At 44.5% G+C, this 27,580-nt stretch overlaps 1 protein-coding gene across 1 annotated transcript in view; it reads right to left on the bottom strand.

The window, feature by feature from the left end:
• Positions 1 to 27,580, bottom strand: part of fbxl17 (F-box and leucine-rich repeat protein 17) — a 198,499-nt gene that overhangs the window by 60,022 nt on the left and 110,897 nt on the right. Inside the window, exon 9 of the mRNA XM_086112264.1 lies at positions 4,124 to 4,200. Within this exon, the coding sequence (XP_085968390.1) occupies positions 4,124 to 4,200 (77 nt within the window). The remainder of the gene's footprint in view (positions 1 to 4,123; positions 4,201 to 27,580) is intronic.

Genomic DNA, 27,580 nt, shown 5'->3' with positions numbered 1-27,580 from the left:
TGCCTAGATTGCCACAAAAAGTCGGGTTCATGCTAATTGGTTTGCATGTTTTTGATGAATGGGAGCGAGCATGCAGGAAGGCTGCTTTCATGGCACTAATAGGGCTTTCAGCAAGATCATTACCTCCCAAAAAGGCTCTGTCTCGACTTTTCCATTTATTCCTTGCGAAATAATCGCTAAGAGCCATCTGCAGACGGGGTTAAAATTACATGTTTCGTAGCTTTCTGCTGGCGTCATCAAACAATGTCCCCGCGTTTCTCTCCGACCTCTGATCAACTCACACAGGAAGTCGAAGGCTTGGAATACAAAGCAAATGTAAGAGGCTTGTGGACAACTCAAATGCACTCAGAGAGGCCATTAATAAAAATAATTAGCACAGGAGATGAGCTGGGGTGGGGGTGGGGATGGGGGGCTGAACGGGCAGAGAGCAGCTTGGCAGATGTAAAATCTCATTTCTGTTATTCAATTTATCAGAGGCTGAAGCAGGAAACCCACCAATCATTTGAGTAGTGCCTACAGCAGCGAGCTTTGCGACTGTGGATGGACATGCAAAACGCAAGGAGGCCATACTGGTCGGCCAGAGGGGTCATTTGCCAAGAAAGAAGATCAGATATCGCCAATTTATCTTGCTCGAAAGGATTAGAGACAGAAGAGAAAAAAAGCAAGAGGGCAGCTGCACACGCTGCTGCAGCTTTAATGTACTTTAAGGCTGTAGGAGTCATTCATCAACCCACACAAGACGCACGCCCACGCCGTCGGAGGTTCAGGTTCGGGAAGGCCAAGGTGATTATTGCCACGGTAACTCACACCAGTCACAGTGGTGGCGAGTAATCGCGCGGGTCTCCACCCGGTGGCTACATGTGTGACACAACAAGCGAGTCCTTGGAAGGTAGCGCACACGTTTTCTTCCCCGTTTCCCCCATGCTATCGCTTATGGCATCTTGGGACAGTTGCTGCGCGTTTCCAACTTTATAGGACCGGTCGGGGGAAGGTACTTTACTGTCCGGGCACGACAACGCCGGCGCTATAAAGGCATGCTGGAGGTGTTTGGTAATGCTATGAATTAGAACAGAGATTGTGAATCCGAAGAACCTGAGAGATGGGAGAGTAATTCCCACAGACACACACCAACATTCCCACTCCAACATCTGGTCTAAAGTCTTCCCAGATAAGTGGATGCTGTTATCGCTGCAAAAGATATGGATCGGCTCCATATTGTTCCAATATTTTCAGTTCCGGTAGATGTTTCTAAAAAATACTAACCTTGTAAAGTTATAAATATATGGTCATTTGTTGTCGCGCGGCAGTGGCCATACCATACCAAATATTTACAATCCATCCATCCATCCATCTTCTACCGCTTATCCGGGGCCGGGTCGCGGGGGCAACAGCTTTAGCAGGGAAGCCCAGACTTCCCTCTCCCTAGCTACTTCTTCCAGCTCTCCCCGGGGGATCCCGAGGCGTTCCCAGGCCAGCTGGGTGACATAGTCACTCCAGCGTGTCCTGGGTCTTCCTCGGGGTCTCCTCCCGGTGGGACATGCCCGGAACACCTCACCAGGGAGGCGTTCAGGAGGCATCCGAATCAGATGCCCAAGCCACCTCATCTGGCTCCTCTCGATGTGGAGGAGAAGCGGCTCGACTCTGAGCCCCTCCCGGATGACCGAACTTCTCACCTTATCTCTAAGGGAGAGCCCGGACACCCTGCGGAGAAAACTCATTTCGGCCGCTTGTATCCGGGATCTCGTTCTTTCGGTCACGACCCATAGCTCGTGACCATAGATAAGGGTTGGAACGTAGATCGACCGGTAAATTGAGAGCTTCGCCCTTTGGCTCAGCTCTTTCTTCACCACGACAGACCGATACAACGTCCGCATCACAGCAGACGCTGCACCGATCCGCCTGTCGATCTCTCGCTCCCTCCTGCCCTCACTCGTGAACAAGACCCCAAGATACTTAAACTCCTCCACTTGGGGCAAGATCTCTCCCCCGACCCGGAGGGGGCACTCCACCCTTTTCCGACTGAGGACCATGGTTTCAGATTTGGAGGTGCTGATTTTCATCCCAACCGCTTCACACTCGGCTGCGAAACGCTCCAGTGAGAGTTGGAGAGCCCCGTTTGAAGGAGCCAACAGCACCACATCATCTGCAAAAAGCAGGGATGCAATACTGAGGCCACCAAAACGGACGCCCTCAACGCTTCGGCTGCGCCTAGAAATTCTGTCCATAAAGATTATGAACAGAATCGGCGACAAAGGGCAGCCTTGGCGGAGTCCTACCCTCACTGGAAACGATTCCGACTTACTGCCGGCAATGCGAACCAAACTCTGACATCGGTGGTATAGTGACCGAATAGCCCGTATCAGGGGTTTCGGTACCCCATACCCACGAAGCACCCCCCACAGAACTCCCCGAGGGACACGGTCAAACGCCTTCTCCAAGTCCACAAAACACATGTAGACTGGTTGGGCGAATTCCCACATACCCTCAAGGACCCTGCTAAGGGTGTAGAGCTGGTCCACTGTTCCACGGCCGGGACGAAAACCACACTGCTCCTCCTCAATCTGAGGCTCGACTTCCTGACGGACCCTCCTCTCCAGCACCCCTGAATAGACCTTACCATATTTACAATCAAAAAGGTAATTCATAATGAAACAAGCTTAGGAACACACAAGCTAAAAATCCATCCAACCATCCATTATCTAATTTGCTTATGCTCACGAGGGTCACGGGCATGCTGGAGCCTATCCCAGCTGTCTTCGGGCAGGGGGGGGGGGACACACCCTGAAGCGGTTGCCAGCCAATCGCAGGGCACACTTAGGCCACACAGGAAGGCCGGACCCGGGATCGAACCCACGACCTCTGCACTGTGAGGTCGACGCGCTAACCACTTGACCATCGGGCCCCCCAAGCTAAAAATAAAAATTTTTAATAATCCAATTTAGCAATTGTTTTATGCCTCCAGAAGGGCACGCAATAGACAACAGCATTTGAATCTGAGAAGACAACTCCAATTATTTTGGAGTCCTGGCACTTCGCGCATACCCCTTTGGTATACTGAAACAACAGAAAGGCTCGCTAGCAGTGGCATTAACCATAAAGGCAGCTTGAACTCCAAAAACACATCATATGTAAAAGGACCCACAAAAAAAGTTTCCAAAAAGGGAACGAAAGAAAAAAAAACGGTTCATCTATGATAGTTTTCACGGACGAGGCATATTCAGCAACAGGAGAGAGCTCATTCAGCGGAGTATGTCTTGAACATTTTTGATCAAATTACATGAAAATGACACTTAACAATGGCGAGAAAAGCAAGACACCACAAAAGCACCCCAATTACACAGGTCCTCGGTTTGCAAGCCACATTTTAACTGTTCATTGACGTAATCTCTGAACCACAGAAAAAAAGCTGAATAGTCCGGCCTGGGAGGGACACTGGTCTGTGAGATTTCAGGAAAATATGATGTAGGTCATTGGGAAGTCGTTATATAAGCGGATCGGTAACGTGTGCGTCTCTTCGTCGCTCTTTCAAGCTTTGAGGCCTGTGTCGTGTGATAACCAGGCGAACTTTGCCAACACGCAGATCTTTAACTACACCACTGAAATAAATTACATTTGAAATTTTACTGTGGCTTAACAAGGACCCTTTCACACCAAAATCGGGTTGAAAATAGTTCAGGGGGAAAAAAATAGGGGGAATAGACATGATTCATGTGAATTAAAAACGGGCTCTCTCAATGACCAACAAAAATGGATTTTGACAAAAAATACGTTATAGGTAATTCCTTTAAATTTCCACACATTCCATTTATTTCCCATGAACGCTTTCCCACAACGTCAACGGACTTCATGAAAAAGGAGTCTGAGTGATGTTGATTTTAAAAACTGCACTGAAAAGTTTCACGCTGCAACTGCAGTCGGAAGTCGGAGGACCGCAGAGGAGATCCGACACCATCCCGCATAAAACTTTTCAATCATAATTTTACTGTTTGCGAGCCTCACGTGGGCCAAGCTGTAAAAATAAAAATGAACCCTGAATCATGGCGGTGTCGGCGGGTAATAATGGTTACGATAATGATGTCGGAGGCCGGCGGCAACAAAGGGACGGCGAGTGAAAGTAGCCTACCGTGGTCGGTGATTTTACAGGAGACCAGATAGAGCTCCTTCAGGCTCCTCCCCTCCTTGGCGATGATTTCCACGCACCTACAGCAAAGCAGAGAGAGAGACATTTGAAGCACCTGGACTCAGATCAGCCGCTATCTCTGCGTTATGCATTTTTTTTCAAATGTAAAAATCAATACAAATCAAGCGATTCTCCTGCAGCCGAGGTTAAAAAGAACATCGGCAGGGTCACCTCACTTTACATATTGCGCCATTTATTATTTAACACCTAATCTGATTAAATTAACGTGGGGGAACGACTGGACCCTATGTGCACGTGTCGGAATGCGAGCGCACGCAAACGCGCAGAAAACACACACTTGTTCACTTCAAAGATGGCAATCTGTATTCAGCACACTGGCTGAGCCCACAGGAGCAGAGTGTGTGTGCACGTGTGTGTGTGTGTGTGTGTGTGTGTGTGTGTGCGTGTGTGTGTGGTGGCATGTCTGTGTGGGGATGTAGAGGTAAAATGAAAGTATGTACGAGGGAGGGCCAAGGGGAAGATCAGAGGATGTGTATCAAGCAATCCTCTTTAAATGATTCTAATGAGAAGTGTGAGTGCTAAAACGGGATTTTGATCAACACATTTGACCTATTAACCTTCAGCAGAAAATGTTTTGATCATTATGCTGGTGTTCTTTCATGAATATGTATGTGCCAAAGAGGGAAAACACACACTGAAATGAACGTAGATGCCTAAGATGACAGGAAAAAGAAAATTTGAAAAAAGAGCGATGGGGGGGGGGGGGGGGACACAGTCGACGTATTTGTCCATTCAAAGACATTCTGAGCCTTTGGATGCCAATCTTGAGGGTTTTTTTTCTCCATCTCCTGGATGAGTTGTCATTGCAGTCTTGGAGCAATTTTGGTTGGCAATCCCCTCCTGGGAAGGTTCACCACTGTTACCAATTTTCTCCATTTGTGAAAAATTGCCATGGTTTGATCAAGTCCTAAAGCTGTGGAAAGGACCTTGGAACCTTTTCCAGACTGATAGACAGACTTCAGTCACTTTGTTTCTCATTTGTTCTTGATTTTTGTTGTTGTTGTTGTCTTGGGGCTAGAGGGTTTCATTTTGAGATCTTGTCGCCGTCTTCATTTTGTCCAACAGGTGCTATTGAAATGATTTCTTGAGTCAACAAAGCGGGAGGTAATCGTGCTTGGGTCTGGGCAGCAGCATTGCCATGGTTACCGTGAGGACACAATTTAAGTTACCGGTGACTTGATTTTAAGTTAGATTACACATTACTTTATTAGTACAGATGCCGACAATTCCACTTAACAAGTCACAACCAGTTTTATGACTAGTTAACGGGAAGTGCATTTTTAACAGTGACTTTCAGGAATAAAGTTCTAATATACATAATTTATTCTTTATATATTACATTTGGGGACCTCATAAGAGTCATACGACCTTGTGTGTCTTTCTCTTTTAGCTTGGATGTGACACGATCCATGTTTTTTTTCTGACATACTTGTAGGTTTGTGAAGCTAGATAACACTTTGCTAACAGCACACAATGTGCACCGTACCTTAATTTCTTTTTTTTTTTCCGAGATGACACAAAGTAAAAATAGTGAGCGTAAATGAGAATCTCTCTGCTTCCTCCAGTGCTATTTTTCATGCGGTCGAAACATGACAAGGTGCGTGTGTGACGTCGCTCCTCCAGATTCCTACTGGTTGCAGTGGCGGTTCTGGGGGGCAACGGGGGCCAGTGCCCCTGTAGCACCGATTCTGGCCCCCCCTGTGGCCCCCCCTCCGAGCGTAGATTACGCAGTCGTGCCGAGTCGCCGACGCGAAAGGTGGAACCAAAGTGCGTGATTTAACATTCTAGTTGGACCCTTTAGTGTGCTGCGCCACTTAAAAATGAGCGGGAAAATGAGAAGCAGTCCGCAGAGAAGGAAATTACCACGACACAAGTGCTATTTGCGTGTGCGCGCATGTGTGTGTGTGTGTGTGTGCGTGCGTGTGCGTGTGTGTGTGTGTAACTTTTTTAGTCTCCCTTTTTATTTTAATTTTTATTTAACAGGATCAATATATAAGACATTGCCTTTTAAAATTTGGATAATTATATGCATGTAAAACATCTAGCTTCAGTGTATTTGCAATTTTTGTCCCCGGCAGGCTGGTACCATATCATCCCCTGGCTTGAATATTCTCAACAGATGGGCACAGTGTATTGTTATGCTTGCAGACATTTTAGCCCTCCTAATACTGTTTTTTTCTCATCACTATAATGTTATGACTACAATTTCAAAGTCTGAAGAAATAAAAAGTCAAATAAGATTTCGAATCTGTCTTTTTAGCCCTGGGTTGAATGTGCCCCCCCATCAAAACCCCTGGCCCCAGCCCGGCCCCCTCAGTGAAATTGATCCAGAACCGCCACTGACTGGTTGTATGTATGCAACTGTGCCTTGCGCCAGAAGAAATTTCTCCCTCGGGAGACAAATGATGAGAAATCATGATACTGCCGCAAGATATGAATGGCAGAGCTGCTTCGTTGAAAATGCACCGTGTATGTTCCAGGACTACTTATCTTTATCCACCTGACCAAAGGGCAAGCAAAAACTCTGTATGCTTAACAGGTTCTAGTAAACTGAAATGCATTGAGAATCGCCCTGGGAATCTAATGCAGAAATATTTCCTTCTGAAAGGCACGATTTGTAAGGTTGGGTTTGTAAGTGCAGCCCTTCCATGTGTGACATATTGCACCGTGGAATCAGGCGGCGACAGATGTGTGAGCAAAGTTCAAATGTGTGGCATATTTTTGCACCGTATTTGGTGCACCGGCCTATCTGCTTTAGTTCACTGGGCTGCATCTTTATACTTCCCTTTTTCTATTACATTCCCGTTGCAGAGGTCCAGGGAGGGTTTTCAATGTTATCAGGCCGCGCTTTCACTACTTTCTATTCCATCTTCCAATTTTGTCCTGTTTATGTTTGTCCCTTTTTTTTTCCCAATGCAGTTTTCCTTCGTACAGCCACCGATGTTCATTCATGGTCGGTTCCTCTCCCCGCAGAGAAGTGCCGGTACTTTTTTTTTCTCTTGCTTTCAAACTTATCATTCTTAATGTCAGTTTGTGTTTAATACCATATTGAGAAAAACTATCTACATGAAAACAGATTCAGAGGCTGTTCATTCAAGGTCAAAGCTAAAGGTTTGTATTTGTGTTTTATTTGTGCATGTCACATTCAGAGCACTGATAGCTTAGCAGTATACTCCACAATTGCCAATTTGCTGGAGCGTTTTATAAATGCCATCAGTCTCCTCTGGCATTAAATGTGTCTCTCTACCCTGGCCATTTATGTTGAGAAGTAAAGAAAGAGTAGCTTCTCCGTGGTTGTTGTATGTTATAACGTGTAGTTCTCTCTGAGGTTCAAATAGTGTGGCAATTTCCCAACAAACTATTTTGAAGAGGAAAACCGACAGGCCCAAAGTCTTATATTGCGACATCTCTGACCACGCCAGGACAATCGACAACAATCAACCCCAACGCTGTTCATCAACATCAGAGTCTCGGCCCACTAACTAAAGCCACAAAACAAACTAGTGAAGCACTGTAGGAGTGTTGAAAAGGTCGTGGAGTTCCATTTGTTGCATATACCGACACCGACATAGCGGGAGATTAGAGCTATGTTTTATACAGTACTGGTATATTAGTCATTGTGTATCACATCAGTCTTTCGTCCATCCATCAATTTTCTTTAGTGTTGATCCTCATTGGGGTCGCCACTAAGCAGGAGCCTCTGATTTTGGGCAAGAGGTAAGGTACACGAGCCAGTTCGCCAACCGATCACGATTTAGAGTCTTGAGTTGATCTAACAAGCCTGTTTTCGGAATGTGGGAGGAAGAGTACCCTGAGGGGGAAAAAAAACCCCCACCCAAGCGTGGGAAAACCATGCAAACGCAACACAGGAAGACTGAGGGCTAGATTCCAGCCCTCATCCTCAAAACTGGGAGGCAGATGTGCTACCATCTTCATGGTCTTCGACGCATAAATTCACAAAACGATCTTGACGCACTGGATGTGCAAACTGTCTTTTGACATTTAAGACGGATGGCCACGGCAGAAAAATACCTTACAAGCATGACCCACCATTGTACAATAACAGTCCTACGCTCGAGATTCGGTCAAACCAGCCGAGACGGGATACCAAGCTGTGTGTCTTGGGGGCAGCTGCATCGGAGCTGCTAATGAATAAATGCGCTGGTGAGAGCCCGCCAACAAAGGGGATGAGAAGAAAGAAGGGATTTAGGAATGCAGCGACGGAGGCCGAGCCACAGTTGCATCCAGTGGGAGCTTGTTACTCTGTGCTCCCGGGGTCCCAAGAGTCACCGCGAAAGCAATTAGATCAGACATCAGTGACTGAGGAGTGGGAGCCAGGGAAGATGGAAAGACAGCGCAGCGGGAAAGAGAATAAGTAGGAATCTCCATTCTGTGGCGAAAGGGAACAACAGAGGAGAGGTGAGAGAACTGAAGCAACAGGAGACGAAAATGGTGGGGGAGGCGGTGGGGGGTTGGGGGGGGCGAACATTAAAAAGGCAAGAGTGAGCACGAATGAAATGGAGGAAGGATAAATTGAGGAGAAAGTGGCGGTTTAGGAGTCGGCAGGAAGCGGAGATGCGGCATGTGAAGGCGGAGGTCAAGCCACATGAAAGAGCCGAGAGACGCAACTGACTCGCCCACCCTACCCAGCCAGTTCCTCAGCTGATATGAATTACTGATCATTTCTGGTAACATGATGTCATTTCAGCAGATTGTGAGTCTATTTTAAAGAGTTTGATCATATCGCTATGCGTTAGACTAGCGACCAGAAGTTAGCTCGCCTCCGCAGCCCAAATGTGGAAAAGCTGCCTGCATATAGTCCCTTACGTCAACGTCACCTCCAACCTCAATCTGTACGTGCATTCAAAGACTACAGGCCCTATTTTCGTGCTCAGTGTAGGTCTAATGCTTGGTCTGATGGTTTGGACATGTCCAGAGGAGAGAGAGCGAATATATTGGGAGAAGGATGCTCAGTCTTGAACTGGCAGGTAGGAGGTGAAGACCAAAGAGGAGGTTTATGTTAGATGACAAGTAAAACGACAAGTAAAACGACACAACGCATGGTACATTCACAGATGCTTAAAAAAAGAATCTGAGTGATGTATGACAGTGTGGAGACATCATTTACACTACATATGGTGTCAGCTAATTTTCACCTCAATCCCTTTTTGTAGGAAAAAAAAATGACTATATCACAGTCTCCATGACAACCTCGGAATGTTCAAGTAATTGGTGCAGCCAATAGGCAGGCGACAGAAAAAAAGGTGGTGATCCTCACTGGGGGTCACCAAGTGTCACCTCGCTGTCGGCGCAAACAGCTTGAGGGGATCTATAAATGTTGCTTGATCTTATTCCTGCATTTGCACACAAGGGGAAATTAAACATGGTTTAGGTCGCAGAAAACTGCTAGCTTCATTCCTGAAGTAGTATACATTTTCGACTAAAATGTCATATACAGCACCTTCAGAATTGGCCTTGCTAAACCTGTCCATCAACTTTACTCTCGCTGCACAGATTAAGAATGAGTACTCAACCTAAGAATGAGTACTCAAATCATCACAGCTTTAGAATGGATACACTTTACTTCAAAGAGAAATATGAAAAACATTCCAAATCCTTAATAAACCCATCCGAAGCAACCATCCTTGCTCACACTCACCCCAAAGGACAATTTAGAGTATTGCGGCACTGTGGTCGACTGGTTAGCACGTTCGTCTCACAGTGCAGAGGTGTAAATTGCCCTTAGGTGTGAGTCTGAGTGCGAATGGTTGGTCGTCTATGTGTGCCCTGCGATTGGCTGGCAACCGATTGAGGGCGTACCCCGCCTACTCCCCAAAGTCAGCTGGGATAGGCTCCAGCGTGCCCCACGACCGTCTCCGTAATACAGTAATCCCTCGTTTATCGCGGTTAATGGGGACCAAAACCACCCGCGATAAACGAAAATCCGCAAAGTGTTCTAACACCATTAAGTGTGTTATAGGAATTTACACTAAAATGCAGAAACATGGATCTGCCCAATGAAGCTTCGACACAACACAACAATGGAACTCGAGAAAAAAAAAAACAACCCCCCAAAAAAAGCAACACTTGATTGAAAGTGACTGGTTTGCCCGGGTCAAGTAGTGCACCCTAAACAAGTAACCTGTTTACTTATTCATGAATTGTTCGAAATATAGTCACCCAGTTTAAAAATGGAAGCTTGATGAACCTTCAACTTTAAGTTTACTCTTGAACAAAAGGGCAAAAGCGGCTAAAAAACATTCCCGAACGTTGTACGTGAATGTGAACAAACACGGCATTTTAGGAGGTGCTGATTCAGGCAACTAATTTTCTTTATTTTAATCCACATTTCCAACCTCCCCTTGTGTCATGATTTATTTCCTGCAAGATATTTCCCTCGGGTTTGTTTGGATTTCCGTTTTCGTAACGATTCAAATGCGCAGAGGAATTTTGGAAGATTTAGACGCGTCTCCGGCTGGCTTTTTATGTGCGGTGGCATATTAAACATACGATTCGGATAGAAATACACAACGAATGTTAATCTTACCAATGTCTAGATTAAAATAAAAATGAAGCGCTGAATTGCAGTCATTAAAAAAAATAAAATAAAATCAGCCGTGAACAGTATTGTACTTTCCGAAGAACACGTTTATTAAATGCCTTGTTAAACAGTGCCCTGTTCTGCTTTGCTGGAAACAAACTGGAGCGAGGTCGAACAAGGAGCTGATGGAGGACAAAGGGACAAGATCGCTTTCTGTGTGTGTGTGTGTGTGTGTGTGTGTGTGTGTGTGTGTGTGTGTGTGTGTGTGTGTGTCTTTGAGAGATGAGGCTCATCTTTTGACATGAAACAGACTGGCGGCAGGAATACGAAACGGTGACAACAGTTAAGAGGACCAGGGTTCCGTACTTCTCACAAAGGAACGCGGACGGACAACAAATGCCGCGTTACTCCCGTGCAAGAGCGCCCAATGGCTCGCGGGACAAAAGGCATAACGGTCCTTAGGGCAGGTACACAAGCGCGGTGCCCACCAACACGAGGCCTCCTTCTCATTGGGTTCTTCACACGGACAGGAATTACACGGCTGCTTGGACGTACAAAAGAAGCAAGGGAATGGGAACGGGCGATTTATTATTTTTTTGGTGGGGGGAGAGAAGAGAAGCATGACATGCCGGAAAGGAAAGCGGTTGAAGGTCCAGCAAGAGGTTGAAAACATAAAAGCAGCAGCAAGAGGAGGAGGGAGGAGGTGGTGACGGACGGACGAGGCTTGAGACTTCCACGGCTGTCTTTGGACTTAATGAAATGGAAGGGCGGAGCGGCAGAGAGCAAGGCTTTACACTTCTTAGGAAAATGCTCTCGTGAAATGATTCTTAGTAGTAAATTTTCTTTATATCGCCCATAAATCCCAGAGCAAGCAGAGGGAATCAAGGTTCTGCTTCCTCAGAGTTTCTCTCACGCTCTTGGGCTCCTGGACAAAAGAAACTTTTTTCATTGGGGTACAATAAAATGATGTCCAAAAAAAAAAAATGATTTAATATCTGAAAAGAGGGCATTTCAAGGAGCGCAACTTTCACATCGGCAACTCGCAGAAATGGTTAAATGAAGGCAATACAGATATTGCGCAATAAAAAAATGTTCATGACATTCCAAAACCATGAAATCCTTTTGACTATTCCTTTGCTGCTTTCTGTGTGGTTCAATTAAAACTGAAAATGACATTTTATGTTTTGCCTTGAATATAAACGGGCGACAAAAACAACCTCACAGACGTCATTCATGTCTTTGAATTTGTATCCATTTTCATAACATGACCAAATGATTCCACTCACAACCACAAAATTGTATTTCTTGTTGACAAAACGTTCCATCCAGAAGCCGGTGTTGCAAGATACATATTTCATCACTATTTGTTTGAGCATTCCAATCGTGTAAATGAGGGTCCGCTACAGCAATTAGGGTCTGGCTGATTTCCCAGGCCGCCCCTGCTGTACCCACCACACAAATAAGAATCCCATTCCTATTGTGTTCCGCGGCCGTTCATCATGTTTTAAACCAATTTTGCGAACGATGTCAGGGCAGCCCGGCAGGTTGTCATTGGCCGGCTCCGAATTGTGCCAAAGGGGTCATAACTGCAACTATAAATGCCCATCACTGCGGCTTTCCTGTTAAAGCTAAGCTTTAAAACGGGGGGGGGGGGGGATAAATGAGCTGAGTAGGCCTTTTTTTTTTTTTTTTTTGCACGACTTCAGAGCCAAGAGAATAAAAAAGGCAAGTCTTATGGTTGTAAGTTTGGCTCAAAAATACTTTCTAAGGCTTGACCCATGAAGTCTTGGGATGGCCAAAGCGGACAAATTCCACAGGACTTTGACTTCATTTCTTAACGTCCGTGTCTCCGTCATGTCAAAAACAAGCGTCAATGACAAAGTGGCTGATTACCTTTGATCAAAAAGGACTTAGTGAGGTTAAGTGGCAGTAACCCACTTGGAGCGGACTCAAACGGACAAACTGCCAACTCATCCAGGCCTGCGTGACTATCATGCAAAAGAAGCTTTGAGGCAACTTTGTCCGAACTATCAGAAACGTAAAGCAGGTCGCATGAGCAATTTTGCTGTTCATTTCTCAAACTCTCTCTCTGTGATACTACTGTCAAATAAAATCCATTAAAAAATATGTATATGATATAACATACTCTACCTGTATTCAAGAGATATGTCACTGAGTGAGGCAGAGGAAATAAAAATACTTAAATCATATTTTATCAAAACGAAAGCAATTGAAAAATCGAAACATCTTCAGAGCAATTTTTGTAGACTGCTGCTGCAAAACAAGTTACCGGTATTTAGGCCATACAATCATACAAAAATTCCCCTAAAACTTGTTTTGACTGATTTAATGGTACATTTTATCAACTCAAGTACATCAACATCTTCAGGTCATTGTACCACAACTCAACCTGTTGTGTCAAAACCAACAGTGGCACAACTGATGATTTTGACATTGTCACTGGTGTAAGACAGGGTTGCATTCTGTCACCCCTACTCTTCATCATCATAATTGACTTTGTGATGAGGAAGTCCATCACAGGGGAAAAAGTTGGTATCAAGTGGGGAGGGAGCAGACTAGCTGACCTGGAATTTGCAGATGATTTGGCTCTGTTAAGTCACACCCAGCCCGCACTCCAGGAGTTGACCAACAATCTGCATGAGCACGGAGTTAAGGTCGGTTTACGAATTAGCCAGGAAAAGACCAAGGCCATGGCCGTCGGACAGCACCAACACCTTCAACCACTCGCTCTACACCAACATGACATAGAGTACATTGACAGCTTCACATATCTTGGGAGTAACATCTCAAATACAGGTGGTGTGGAGAAAGACGTCAACAGTAGACTTGGTAAAGCTGCGGGAGTGTTCCAACGCCTCCGCAACATCTGGTCATCGAAAGCCATCACTACGACCACCAAGCTACGCCTCTATATGTCAGTGGTTATCCCAACAGCGATTTACGCCTGTGAGACATGGATGAAGACAGCCAACATTACCAACAAGTTAGATGTCTTCCATCGGCGTTGCCTGAGATCCATCCTGAGGATCTCATGGAGAGACCACATCACCAACGAGGAGGTGATGAAGAGGGAAGGAGTGGCTGAACTGTCAGACATTGTCTCTGAAAGGAGAAGGAAAATGATCGGCCACGTACTCCGACTGCCAAGAGAGAGACCGGCAAGTGTGGCCATGGACTGGTAGGCCAAAGAAGACGTGGAGACAGACTGCCAAAGAAGACCTCAGTGAGATGGGTGTCAGCTGGCATGGAGCAAGAAGGGTCGCCAGTGACCGGAACAAATGGAGGAGACTCGTCGCCCAATGTTCCAAATAGGAGCGGGCGGAACTAACTAACTAACTAACTTTATCAACTACCCATGCTACTTTTTGACCAACCAATCATCTTGATTATTTTACATCCACAATGACAGGTTCTTGATTTTTGCTCAAGCCTCACTCCGTCAATTTGCCCGCCTGGCATGTTGCTCCACAAAATAAAGCCCTGTGGTTATGACTAATGTGGAATACTGAAAATGGGTTGCTTTTTATTCAGTCCTACTGAAAAAACAGCAATCCAAACTTGAAATGTACCGTATTTTCACAACTATAAGGTGCCATTAAAAGTCTAAAATTTTCTCCAAAATGGACAGGACGCCTTATGATGCGGAGCGTCTTGTCTATGCGCTGAGTTCCAAAACCTGACTGACAGCCGACACGCTGTTTATATAGAGAAAAGGCGGAAGTGACTGTGGACAGGCATGCGGCAAAGAAGTCGGCCAATCAGTGAAGGGTGGGTGTGTATATACATATATGGAGAGAAAGAGAGAGAAAAGGCAGACGTGAGTGACAGGCATGCGGGGAAGCAGTCCGCCAATGAGTGAAGGGCGGGCGTCTAAGTGGACGCTAAAGGGACGCTACAAGCAGGTACCAACACCTGTATAGAGTGTGGCTATGTGCATTGTTGCAAAACAACTTCGGTTTTGGTTTCTAAGAACCCCCGAAAATAAATTCTACAAAGAGACACGCCTACGAAGCTCAGTTCAAACTTCAAGCCATCGGTTATGCTTTTGGCATGCGTGCCCATCTCACAGGAGCGGTGAAAAACCAAGTCAAGCAAATGAACTCTGAGTTTGCCGTTATTCCCGGAGGCTTGACTAAAGAACTCCAACCGCTGGACATCGGCATCAACCGGGCGTTCAAAGTAAAGTTGCGCAACAATGAATGATCGATGGCAAACACAACTTTACAAAGAGTGAGAGGCAGCGCCGGGCGAGTTACGCCACAATTTGCGAATGGATTGTGGCTGCTTGGACGAACGTGTCTGCTTGCACTGTTGTTCGAGTTTTTGGCAAAGCCGGCATCATTTCTGTGGAGCCACATGGCAATGGGAGTGACTGACAACGAGAGGGAACACGGCGTTTTTGATGGATTACCGGTACTTGCACAATTGTTCAATTCTGATACAGAGGATGAGGACTTTGATGGATTTCTGGGTGATGATTGATCGAAAAACGTGAGTACATTGTACGATGGCTAAATAAAATACAACGGAACTCCGTTTTGCTTCGTTGCCTTTTTAAAAACATGTTTTTAGCTTGTATCTGTATGTCTTGGCATGCTACCGTATGCTACAAGCTAACGTGTTTTTAGCGTGCGCGCATGCATGCCGTATGTTTAAGCTGGCGTATGTTTTACCACTTTAAAATTGCGCCCAATGATACAGTGCGTTTTGTCTATGTGTAAAATACAGAAATATTAATACCATTAATGAGACTGCGCCCAACCATACGGTGCGTCGAATGGTCGTGAAAATACGGTAGTTCAATACTGCTCTGGGGAGTCAAAGGATCGAACAGTGAAAGGTTGCTTTTGGAAATGCAGAAAATTCGGAGGGTGTGATGCAACAGCTGAATTAAAACTCGCCATACAAACAGCGAAGTGAAAAAACTTCACTGAAGTAGTGATGGGCAATGTGGAAAAACATCTTACATCAAGATATTGGCCATTTTAAATCATGATATATTTTTTCAGTTATACAATACCCTATGACTGATATATATATATATATATATATATATATATATATATACACACACACAGAGGGAATGATTTTTTTTTCTTGATACATCACTGTACACATTCATAGTGTAGCACCTTAAATTAGCCCCACAGTGCTCTGCCTACGATCTTCTTAAAAATGGATTTTAGCTGCCCTTGCCAGTGGATTTGTTACACGTTGTAAATGACTCACTCACTCCTCCCCAGGCATCCTTCCAAAGTCACGAAAACTGTGGTGGTCGGGCCCCGTCCTTCAGTGAAAGCAATATAAGATGGAGCAAGGTCTTTTTGGCAGCAAAGACAGAGCGCTAGCCATGCTCCACCTGGATTGTTACACTGAAACGCTAAATCACAAGAAACTGCGGTGTGATTTTTGTTCGGGATATCAATTTTTGCGGCCCAAGACAGATTCACCGTGTCTGTAAAATCAATTTGTGTGTGTGTGTATATATGTGAATATGAATATGAATGTGAATATATGCATATACACACACACAGATACACACACAAATCATGCAATATCACTTTCATCCTCAAAGATTTACAGGACCATTTTATGATTTTGAAATGACACTCATTCCACAATACCTCAAGTCATTAAGAGTAAATAACACAACCTTGTTTCAGGTCCTAAATTAATCAGCCGGTAGCCTGTACAAAATGGAGAGCTGCTCACTTCCATGACTTTGCAGGGGGACGGGTAGATCTCCAATATTGCGATGGCACCCGTAACTAACGGCGCGCTACACTCTGTGCGCTCAGCCGTGGCTAATTGCTTTGCAGTTTGATTACTGCCATTCGTTTTAATGATCGCTTACCAACACATACTTGTCCCTCTCACTTGGTACTCAAACATGCGAGAGACGCTGGAGCATGAGGTGCACTTGGAACAATGTTTGTCCGATGCTACGAAGGTGGAAAATGCGTCAAGTTCGTGAGTATAAATAGGAATGGGAGAAAGTGTCCAACTTAGATTGAATCATTAATTTCTTAACTTGTGTTGAGAGAATAAAATATGTTTTAATTGTTTTGTCTGTTGGATGGATGCGGCTTCATTAGGATTAGCAGCACACGAACCAGGGTGGCAAAGCCTGATCCATGGACTCCTACTGTTCACATAATAAGAAGACCAGCCTGTCATTACAAGTGAGATGATGAGCTATTCAGCGTTTTTTTTTCTTGTTCCTCCAAAGTTATGTGACTAAATAGCTATTTTGTTTTACTAGGATTATGTACGGCCCCCTGGCAAAAATTATGGAATTGCCACTCTCAGATTTTCATTCAGTTGTTTCATTTGATAGAAAATAAGGCAGATCACAGACATGACACGAAACTAAAATCATTTCCAAAGACAGCTTTCCAGCTTTAAGAATCAATAAAAACCACCAATACTTGCAAAGTGCATCATCGCGAATGGTAATTAAGAGTAAAAACTGCCAAATCCAAGTTTATTCAATCAAATTTTTTAAAGGATGTCAGACGTTTGAGTGAGCTGAGACAATTGTATTTTTCTTGTCAACACTCAACAGGTTGCAATTTTAAAACAAGCACTGTTACCTATTGACCACTTGAGGGTAAAACCAAAACCGTCGTCAAGTTTTCTCTGCAACTTGAATGTCGCTTCTCTTGAGAGCCAAATGACATGTGTTGGATAATACCAGCGCATTTGCTCTTGACTATAAGCATGGCTCAGATATCACAGCAAGGTTGTATGCACATGACAAACAAGAGGAGGTACAGCAGGACACAAAAGACGGACGGGGACGGGCTCCAAAGAGACAACCGCATTCAAACCACAGTCGTGCTGCCAGATGACAGCCGAGTGAGCAGTTCCGTCATTGTACAAAGACGTAAGGTCGTTCCTGTAACTCGTCCAACATGTTTATTGCAGCGGTTCCACACTAAAACGTGCATCCAAGGTTCCATCAACAGATTAGGAGCTGCACGTCATGGCTGTATTCGGCAAGCCTTTAGTCCTTGACTTCTGCCATCTAGTGGAAGAGCATTTATTTAAACTGCTTGTCACTATACGTCGTTGGCATGGATGTAGGACTTATTTGTATGGATAATCATTTTTAAATGAATTAGGTGAAATTTCGGCTGCCCGATGGTCAACTGGTTTGCGCGCCGGCCTCACAGTGCAGAGGTGCAGGGTTCGATTCCGGCTCCGGCCTTCCTGTGTGGGGTTTGCATGTTCTCCCCGTACCTGCGTGGGTTTTCTCCGGGTACTCCGGATTCATCCCACATTCCCAAAACGTGCATGGCAAGTTAATGGAACACTCGAAATTGTCCCGAGGTGAGATTGTGAGCGCAAATGCGCCATAACGCATGGATGAGAATCACTGTCTCAAGGTAAAATTGGCGTAAAATTCCTTCACGTTTCTGTTCTATCAAATACTATCAAACGAAAAAGAGGATGCTAAATGTAGAATGGATGCAGTGTCGAACCCCCCCCCCCAATCCCCAACCCCACAACCAACATCCTAACACCTACCCTTGTCACAGACTGATCCAAATTGAATTACATCATGTAACATGAAAATGTCGCACCTTGCCATGTAGTAAGCAATATGAGCAAAACAAATAAAACCCACCGAGAAAAAAAAAAGCCTAAAATTGGAAGAGAGCTCAGGCATACAGAATATAAACATACGGCTGATCCAATTGTTGCCACCACTGGGAACCAGGGGAAGAAAAAAAAGATCCTAATTAGAAAGCGGGAGCTAAACAATTATGCGGGTAATAACGGTAGGGTGGTCTCTCCGAACAACTGTTAGACTCTGGTGACATACAGACATTTGGTACTCACGAAAACAGACGGCCAGCTTGTTGAAGCAAACGCCCTTTGAATAAAATTGATTTTCATCATGGATTTCCCCAAAAACTACATTGTGGAATTTTGAGCTTCGGGAAATAATCCGAATTTTTCATTTGTTTGTTTTTTTAAGCAAGATAAATGAAAAGGGATGGAAAGAAAGGTTTAGCACTCTGGTAGAGGCTCGATTCTACCTTGGCCTGTCCAAAGATGCCATGTCAAGAGCAAGATAATCCAATAAGGTTGATGGCTAAGTGCATTTTGTTGAATCTGCGTAGACCAGGCAACGCTTGAGATGCTGAAGACAAGACTAAGAAGCCAGTAAAACACAACGACTGAGAAAACGGGTTTCAGAAATAAAACTCTGAAATCCCATTTTCGAACAATACACAATGTTTTTTTTTTCCTTTCCTGGCATGCATGTTGCACCGTATTTTGTAGTCACGATTGGATCGTCACTATTAAAGCGACACAATTTGAAAATGGTGTCTTTAGTACCTCGAACCATAAACACAAAGAATGAATCATCCCTCACGAGATTATTGTTGCGTCGTCGAAGCGGAACCTATTTTAGAAAACAGGAGTGCATGTGGATTGAAACTCTTAACGTGCACTCACTTTCACCCTTTGTCTTGCACTGTGGCCTTTCCGTTTAGAAAAGCATAAAACCTAATTGATTGTATTCTGCTTGTTCGGTTCCAATATTTTATTTCATTTCATTTTTTATCTTCCCAACATTCGCCGATAAACAAGTGAAATGGAAAGCATTTGCTCCTCCATGCACTTGCCTTTGATCCCCCTTCCCTTTCCCACAGCACTGGATATGAGAACCTGCATTCTTAAAAAGAGATATTTAGTCAGCTGCTGAACTATTTGGAGAGACAAGATGGAGAATACAGAGTAGCAACGGCAGCAGCGGCAGCAGCGCACTTTTTATGAGACACTTTGTGATGTATGGGACTATATCTTTTTCTTCTGCCCATCAATTCTCTATAGATTCCAGATGATAACAGTCCTTGCGCTCGACTGTCTTCCTCTCGGTCTCTTCTGTCCTGATGTTCTTCTGTGATCTACCGCTTTTCAACAACCAGACTTCTCTTTTGTTTTTTGGGACCTTTATTCCCATGTTTATCCTTCTTTTCCCATTCAGCCATCTCTTCGTCCTCTGTTCTAGATCTTTCTTTGATTCCTTTTTACCCATCTTTTGCTCCTCTTGTGCGTCATCGTGGGGAGGAGGGGCCGGGGGTGGGGGAGGGGGGGCTGCAACCCATCATATACGTAATACAACCCTTTCTCTCTATAAGCAAAGCCTCTTCATCACCACTCTTTTCTTTTTTTTTTCTTCACCACTCACTGTTATTCTTTTCTAATCATCTTCCCAGTGCGTCTCCTGACAGTCTACAGTGCGGCGTTCCAGTATGAAAAACCACCCCCCGAAGGGTGATACGTGTTAGCCTGGAAACACATTAGCAGCATTGAGTAAAAGGCAATGACAAATGACAGTAGACTAACAGTAGGGAGGCTGGTGGTCATCCGGCCCGCAAAAACAGAACCCAAGTGCACTTCACCCGCAAGGTCAGGACTCATGCTGTAGAAAATCCTCCCAACGCCATACAGTATTCTACCTTAATCTCGCGCTAGCTACGCTCATTACAAACTCAGCATGGGCCCTAAATGGCCAGCACAGGAGGCTTTTGGGCCGGGGATTTGTACAGCAACTGTTTTGTGTGCCTTTCTAGATGGGAGGATGTAGTATGGCTGTCACAATCAGACAAAAGCCGCCGTCTAAGCGTGTGTAATATGCTGCGACACCCCGCGCAGATCGGACAGATTTACAGCGTGTTTCATTCGCTCCCATAAGGGACAAAAAGCCATAGAGAATGTTCATTTTCACTGCCGTAAAGCAACATAATAGGTGACCCGTTGGCATGCGAGCGCGTTTGCATGCCTCACAATCAGTGCACCGCGACACACGGAGGCTGCGTACATGATGAGCACTGGCATGTGTGCATGCCGGCGCGTTCCAAGCGGACCACGCTTGGACCGTCCCCACTGTCACGCTCGGTGAGTTCAACCAACGTGAATTCAGACCATCCTAATTGTGCAGCGTGATAAAAAAGGCCCGCATAAAAACAGACTCATTTCAAGCTCTCAAAGATACACAGTGTGATCCAAACACCTTTCAGCACGTCCCGGCACCCAGCTGACATTTAAGGAGACCGAAAGGACGGAGAAAAAGTGCTGCCAAAACTCGGGGAGAATTGATGGAAAAAACAGAAGCAAAATTTGGAAGAGGAAATACCTCGCAGAAAGACGCCAGAGGGGAGAAAAAAAAAAGATCACTTCCTTGCATACATCATTTTTCTTGCATGTTTAAACAAACATGTGCATGGAGACACACACACACACACACACACACACACACACACACACACACACACACACACACACACACACACACACACACGCACACAGCGGCAGCAGACTTGGACCTGTTTGAGTCCCAGTATGCCAACTCTGTTTTATGTCTGGGCTTTGATACAAATCCGCTCAGCGTGAGAGTTCCATCCACCACCTGAGGTATATGTGTTTATGCATGCGTGTATGTGTGTTTGACTATGAATGTGCACCACCTGTTTCTTAGTGACGCAAGCTAACCTCGGTCCACTTTCCACACGAAACTGTTCCTCGTTGATCACATTTTATCGACAGGTGCTCGTCAAAAATTTTGAAAAAGTGGATTTATTTCAGCAATGCGATTCAAAAGTGAAACCTGTGATTGCACAGGTTTCACTTTGGTCTGTCTTGGTCTTGGTCTTGGTCTGCATCAAAAAAATAAACAAGAATGACATAAATATTTCCCAAACAATTTTTCCAACTGAAGCCAGTGGTATCATTCATTTTGCCCTCCATGCGCCAGTTTTTCTGTTACAAAGGACGCTATGTGCTATTTTTTTTTTTTTTAGGATTTTTTAGGACAACCTTTTAGGATCGCATCAAATTAGGCGATGGTTATTGTTTTGACATGAAGACCAACGGTTGTGTAGCGGTTCGCATAGCTGACTATCGGGATGGGATGAATTGCCGCTCAGTGATCGATTGACAACTCGCCCATCAACTCACGAGCCGCCACGCCGGCGCTGGACCATACCAAGTCATTTGGGATCATCCCAGTCTCGTGTCGTGAAATAAACAAACCGGGTAGAGTGGGTGCGTGCGCTGCGGCGACTTTAGACCAACCTAAACGCCTCTAAATGCTCTAAATGAAAACTGCGGTGAGAAAATGACAATGCAGCGGAACGACGTTTTATCTCATCTGACATCCTGACAACAAGGAAACAAACATGAATCGACAGCCAATCAGACCTCCGATCTGCCGGTCTGCCTCACAGTGGTTGGCTCGCATGACAAGTGCTGAAAGAATAATTTCGTTGAAGGACACACCCCAGGGAAGGAGAGGGTGGAAAAAAAAATCTGGGGGCAATTCAGAGTGAGTGGTGGTGAGCTACACGGGCAACTTGATTGGTGGAGGCTTGCGAAAAGCCAGGCAGGAATAATTTTAGGGGGTTGTGGGATGCTGTCTCAATGTGACATCTTTGGAAGCTATTCAATCTGTAGCCAAACTCTCCAGTTGCCTCTCGCCTGGCACATGTGGCAGGGAGGTTACGAGTGTGAGCTCACCGCCTGTCTAAGCCACCCTCTGGATGAGGAGGATTTGTGGAGATGAGGGCAGGAGAAAAGCAAAGGAGAGAAGAGGAGAGGAGACATTTAAAGTAAGAAAATGAGAGAAGAACGAGGAGTAAGGGAACCATATGGTGGTTGTCAAATGAAAACCATGAATGTCCAATTACTGTTTTTTTTTTCCCCAGAAGGAAGGAAAAACTGTTTCACAGCAAAGGATAATCAACCTTTTGACAGCCATCACTGTATGTAATTTTTAAATAAAACAATAGCATATATCCCCACGCATACCTATGACGCATAGCACACAACCAAAAAAAAAACAAACAACCCCAAAACCAAACCAAAAAAATTTGAAATGTTTATTAACAAATGCCCAGGATAGATCTTACCCCTCAGATCCTTTGACAAAATGACTAATTAGGAACTGGGGATTGTTCAGACAAACATTAAGAAAACCAACAACAAAAAAGCACCTGGCACAATCGTGCAATAGACGAGACATGAGAGGCAGAGACCGGAAGACCGCAGACCGCTTTGTCAATCAATTGTAGACAAAACACTAATTTTGAGTCTTTAATAAACCTCTAATGCAATGTTTTGGACAAGTGGGAGGAACCCATTGTACAAAAAAAATGTGAGGCAGTCACGCTAACTACACCACTGTCATGCTAAATTTTCAATATGCTAACTACACCGCTGTGATACTAAATTTGAAAATTTAGCATCATGTTCATCCAATTGTTCTTGTGTTCAGAGAGAAATAACATGAACATTTGATTCCAGATGGCGTACTCCTTTTACGTTGCGCAGCATACCGTCTTTTCATCAGTGACGATATGACAGACACAGCAGGTACACTTAAGTGCGAATACGATTTGACTAAAGAGGGCAGATGAAAGAAAATGCAAAGCCAAGAAATGGGACGGAACAAAAGAAGGCCCGTGGAAGGAACAGCAGGCACAGCGAGTGAAAGCTGTGAGGCGGCAGCTGCGACTCTCCTCCGTCAAGCCCGTGCTCACAGAACCAAGTGACAATTGCCAACGATGTCGTTCCTCAAACTACTGTTCAGTGTATTCAGAACAAGAGCAGAAAATTCCACCCACACCTCCTCATAAGAGGATATTGACAACAGTACACTGGAGCGTTTGTAAACTGAGCGAGTGAATAAAGAATGAGAGAGCATTAAAAAAAAAAAACATTTGTTTGCAGTCTCTGGTGGCCACGTTCACACAACGCAATTATAATGCCACGGCCGCGTTTTTCCTACGCCACTTTTATTAACGCACAACATCTTGTGTTTAAACAATGCAATACGGGCTGTGTTTTAATACCGCATTTACAAAAACACGCCGCTCAAGTAGGCTCAATATTTGGTGTTTGCATTATTTATCATTTGCATTATTTATACGCGGTACCCGCAGACAAATGAGCCAAACGTCACAGCAGGAGCAAAGTGATTTCGCATTGTGTTGAAATCGGCCCATACATGCTGCGCTGCTTCTCCGCCACCTCGGCAAATAAGTCAAAGCAAACCTGTGACTGCTAGAGAGTAACACTCAAGTGTTGTGAAGCTAGAAAATTGTTATTAAATAATGTCCTGCTTTCTGCATTCCATGTAACATGCAGATTTGCACTTTTTTCACATGATATTATATGTCAAATATTGATGCGTTTTTATGGGCAGTTCTTTTGTCACATTTTTTCTTAATGGTTGGAATAACACGGTTCTACTTACAAAGTTGAGTTTTGAACTAGATGATGCACAACTAAAGGGTATAATACCAAGTCTATAAATGCATGCTGGATAAGTTAGCTATTAAAATATGAATCATGCTCATGTCAACAGAAAATATCAAAGCGATTGTTTGATATAATGAGCTTTAGCAGAGGTTATTTTTTTTCTGTTCTACTCATATCTTGCCTTTATTCATTTACCCCAGTATTTTTTTTATCTGAATGAAACTGGGCTAAACAATATCCCACAAAAGTTCTTAATTCGAACCTCATTACAACGTACCTCAGAGGACAAAATGTATCCGTATTTTATATCAGAAGTTTGTTGTAACCATTTCCAACAAAATGGCCACCAACTACAATTGCTTAATACAGTATGAACATTTATAGTTGTAAAAACTTTCAAAGACATGAAACAAACTACTGTCGCATTCCGACTTCATCTCTGAAAATATTCAGTCAGTCAAATGAATATCGCCTTCTCCAGTTCAGGAGGCGCCGCGCCCCGAAGCCGTGTATGACCATCTTTCAATCGGTTAGCCTGAAACGCTGCAATGATTTTGTTGCCATTACGAATGTTTGTTGAAAACATTCACTTTGCTAACTCGGCCGAGCTCCGTCTGGAGACTCCTTTTCGAAAGTGAGAGACAATTTCAGCTTTCACAGATGGCAAGATTTGCTTCTGTTTAACACGTTTTCAGACTATGTGCTCAGGACGTGCCTCCGGAAGTACAACAATGTATGAGTCGATCAGTAGTGTCGCTAAGCAACAAAGGGGGAAATGCCACGCTGTACATTTTGTTTCTAAGACAGGTCATGGCGGCAGTTAGCTTCCCACGGGTCGTTGTAATGAAGGACGTTTCATTATTTTGTGGGAAAAATCTGGTCGTGGTGATGAAGTTTACGTTATAAAGGTGTTCGTTGCAAGCATAATCGGCAAATGGAAAGTGAATTATGAGAAATCGGGACATTGAAATGTGAAGGCTACAGGGGTGAAAAACGTAAATGGGGTACGCTGAAATGACGTTTGACCGTTTTTCAAAAACTACACCTCTCAGAAAAAAATAAAAAATTCATATGTTGTAGCTCTCACTAGCATGATGCTATCATGGCTCGCATGTCTGCCTCCCAGCTCAATGTTCAACACAACTTTCACCCGCATGCCCGATAACATGAACTGAAGACTGTAAAATGGCCATGATGTTAACATGAGTTTGTTTGTCGATATAAGCCCTGTTGATATATGCCCTGGCAAACTAGTCCAGTGTGTATTCCATCTCTTATCCTAAGTTGCGATAGTCTCCAGGCCTCCCGCAACCGCGGTCGGCGGTAGATAAATTTGATGGATGGATGAACATATAGCTGTCAAATTGAGCCTCATTAGCTTGTGCAGGTGCACTAAAAAAAACAAAGTGTCTGCTGAAAGTTATATAAAAGCAAAAATTGCAACATTTCAAGGGCCTACCCAGAATATTTATGAGCAGATGTACCTCAAATGCCACTCTATACTCTATGTCACATGCGGTGCTTTCAGCAGAACGCACCTGGATCAGAGCGGTGACATCATGGGAGGAAATATGAGAACAGCGAGGAGGACCCTGACGTTTGCTTCGAGTGCCCCGCTGTCTGTTGTGTGGAAACTAATCGTGTTTCCTCAAGAGGCTCTATCAGCCAACTGGTGACATCACAACTGTAGCAACTGCCAGCTGACATCCGGCAACTTCAACGACACGATGACAGCTCGACGCAGACTCCCGACTCCAAAACCCTTTTATCGCTCCCTTTCATTCAGATAGAGAAACTCAGAGAGGCACAAACACAATCTGTCGTCGTCCTTCATCCATCCCCTCCTCCCGGGCGCGCACTCATCTTCTACTATTTCATCCACGAGACCGGACAGAGTCAAACCAACAGGGAGGACGGGTATTGTCCGAGCTCAATTATCGTGTACTGTCCGTCTTGCTTGGCCGTTGAGGGACAAAGGGCCCTTCTCCGTTGATGAGGCGAGGAGCGTGTGAATAGGAGGTTAGACATCTTTGCCTTTTCCACGGTCGTCGACATTCAATCTGCCATATACACATCCCGGTGGATCTGATAGCACGAAACAAACCCCTGAGAGAGCGCGGGGGGAGGGAAAAGTTCAGATGCTAATGGCTTAGCATTGTGTGTAAATCTTGTCTTATCTGCCTGCTCTCCACATTAAGAGACCGGTCAAGGGCAGGGGCAAAGAATAAACTGTGCAAGCGCACACATGGCCGGCCATTGCTCGGCGTAGTGTAAAAGATTACAAGTAGGGTATGACTCCGTCAGCTGCACACGTAAAAGAAAGAAGGTGTAAATATCCGAGGAGAAAAACCCATGAAAACCAGCGCATGCATTATTCATACACTGACCAAACTGAGTACAGTACAGTAGTTAGTTTTGGGACTGGGTGGCGTTTCCCTGGAGATGATTGAAGACAATTATTAGCACCTCTGGTTGAAATGTTTTAAAAGTAGGGCGATCGCAAATGACTCTTTTTTTGGAATCAACTATTCCGTTTGGTGGCGACATGGCTTACTATTGCACTTATTAGCACCTTGCACGGTCCAGTCTGTCTGTCAGTGAAAAAGAAGTAAGAGCACAATGAGAAGGGCCCTAAAATAAAATGGGAAGCAGAAGAAATGACATGGTGGATTATCCTTTTAATCCCCCCCCCCCCATCCATCCATTTGTGAGGGGGCTTCGTGTCTAATACGTTACAAGTGCAGGAGTAACCTGTGTGGCTTTCTTCTCTAACCTCATTCAACCTTTCCTCAACTCTCATTTTACCCATTTAAATATGATTTTTACTTTTACGCAAACGATTCTCGCGGGAGTCAAGTCATGGCTTCGAATTGTCTTTGGTATTGTGTATTTTGGACATAATTAGGTTGAGTTTTTTTTTCCCAGCACAAACATTGCTTTGCAATGCATTGGCTGCCGCACAGGATGTTGCGTAAAAACCTTTGTCTCCAGCAAAAATCAAAGACGCAAGCATTATACAGTGCTGCGTTACAATTAAAGCTAAAACTACAAGTGATTGACAATCCAATGCCAAAAAAAAAAGGCGCCCCACCCTTGTTTTTTTTAACTGCTTATATGCACACAATAGAATATCACAAACTAACATCTAAAATACACTTTGATAACATTTCAAAACCATCTTGCAACATTACTCTGAAAAATGAATGCCATATCCATTTTCAAACAAGATTGATTGCCACCAGCAGAGCAAATACACCTTCTACCCTCTGTAATTTACGAAAGTAATGCATGCTCATCTTAAGCCCCCACCCGACATGCAAAGATCTTAACTACTTGAGAATGCAACATACTTCAGTGACACCGATTCCTACTTTACAGAGTCACTCATCACGCTCACTTGCAGAGCTAATGCTCCTTCTATCTCAGTCATTGCTGCCTGGCGTCACTGCTTAGCAAGACTTCGGCGCAGACGGCTGCGGGTAAATTACAGCGAATTCACCTTGTTGACTTGAATCGGTGCGTCCTCGCCGCACACACACTAA

Source organism: Hippocampus guttulatus, chromosome 5 (genome assembly GCF_054856545.1).
Source record: "Hippocampus guttulatus isolate MCC_2025c chromosome 5, RoL_Hgut_1.0, whole genome shotgun sequence".
Classification (NCBI taxonomy): Eukaryota; Metazoa; Chordata; class Actinopteri; order Syngnathiformes; family Syngnathidae; genus Hippocampus; species Hippocampus guttulatus.
This window is presented reverse-complemented; position numbering and strand designations above follow the sequence as displayed.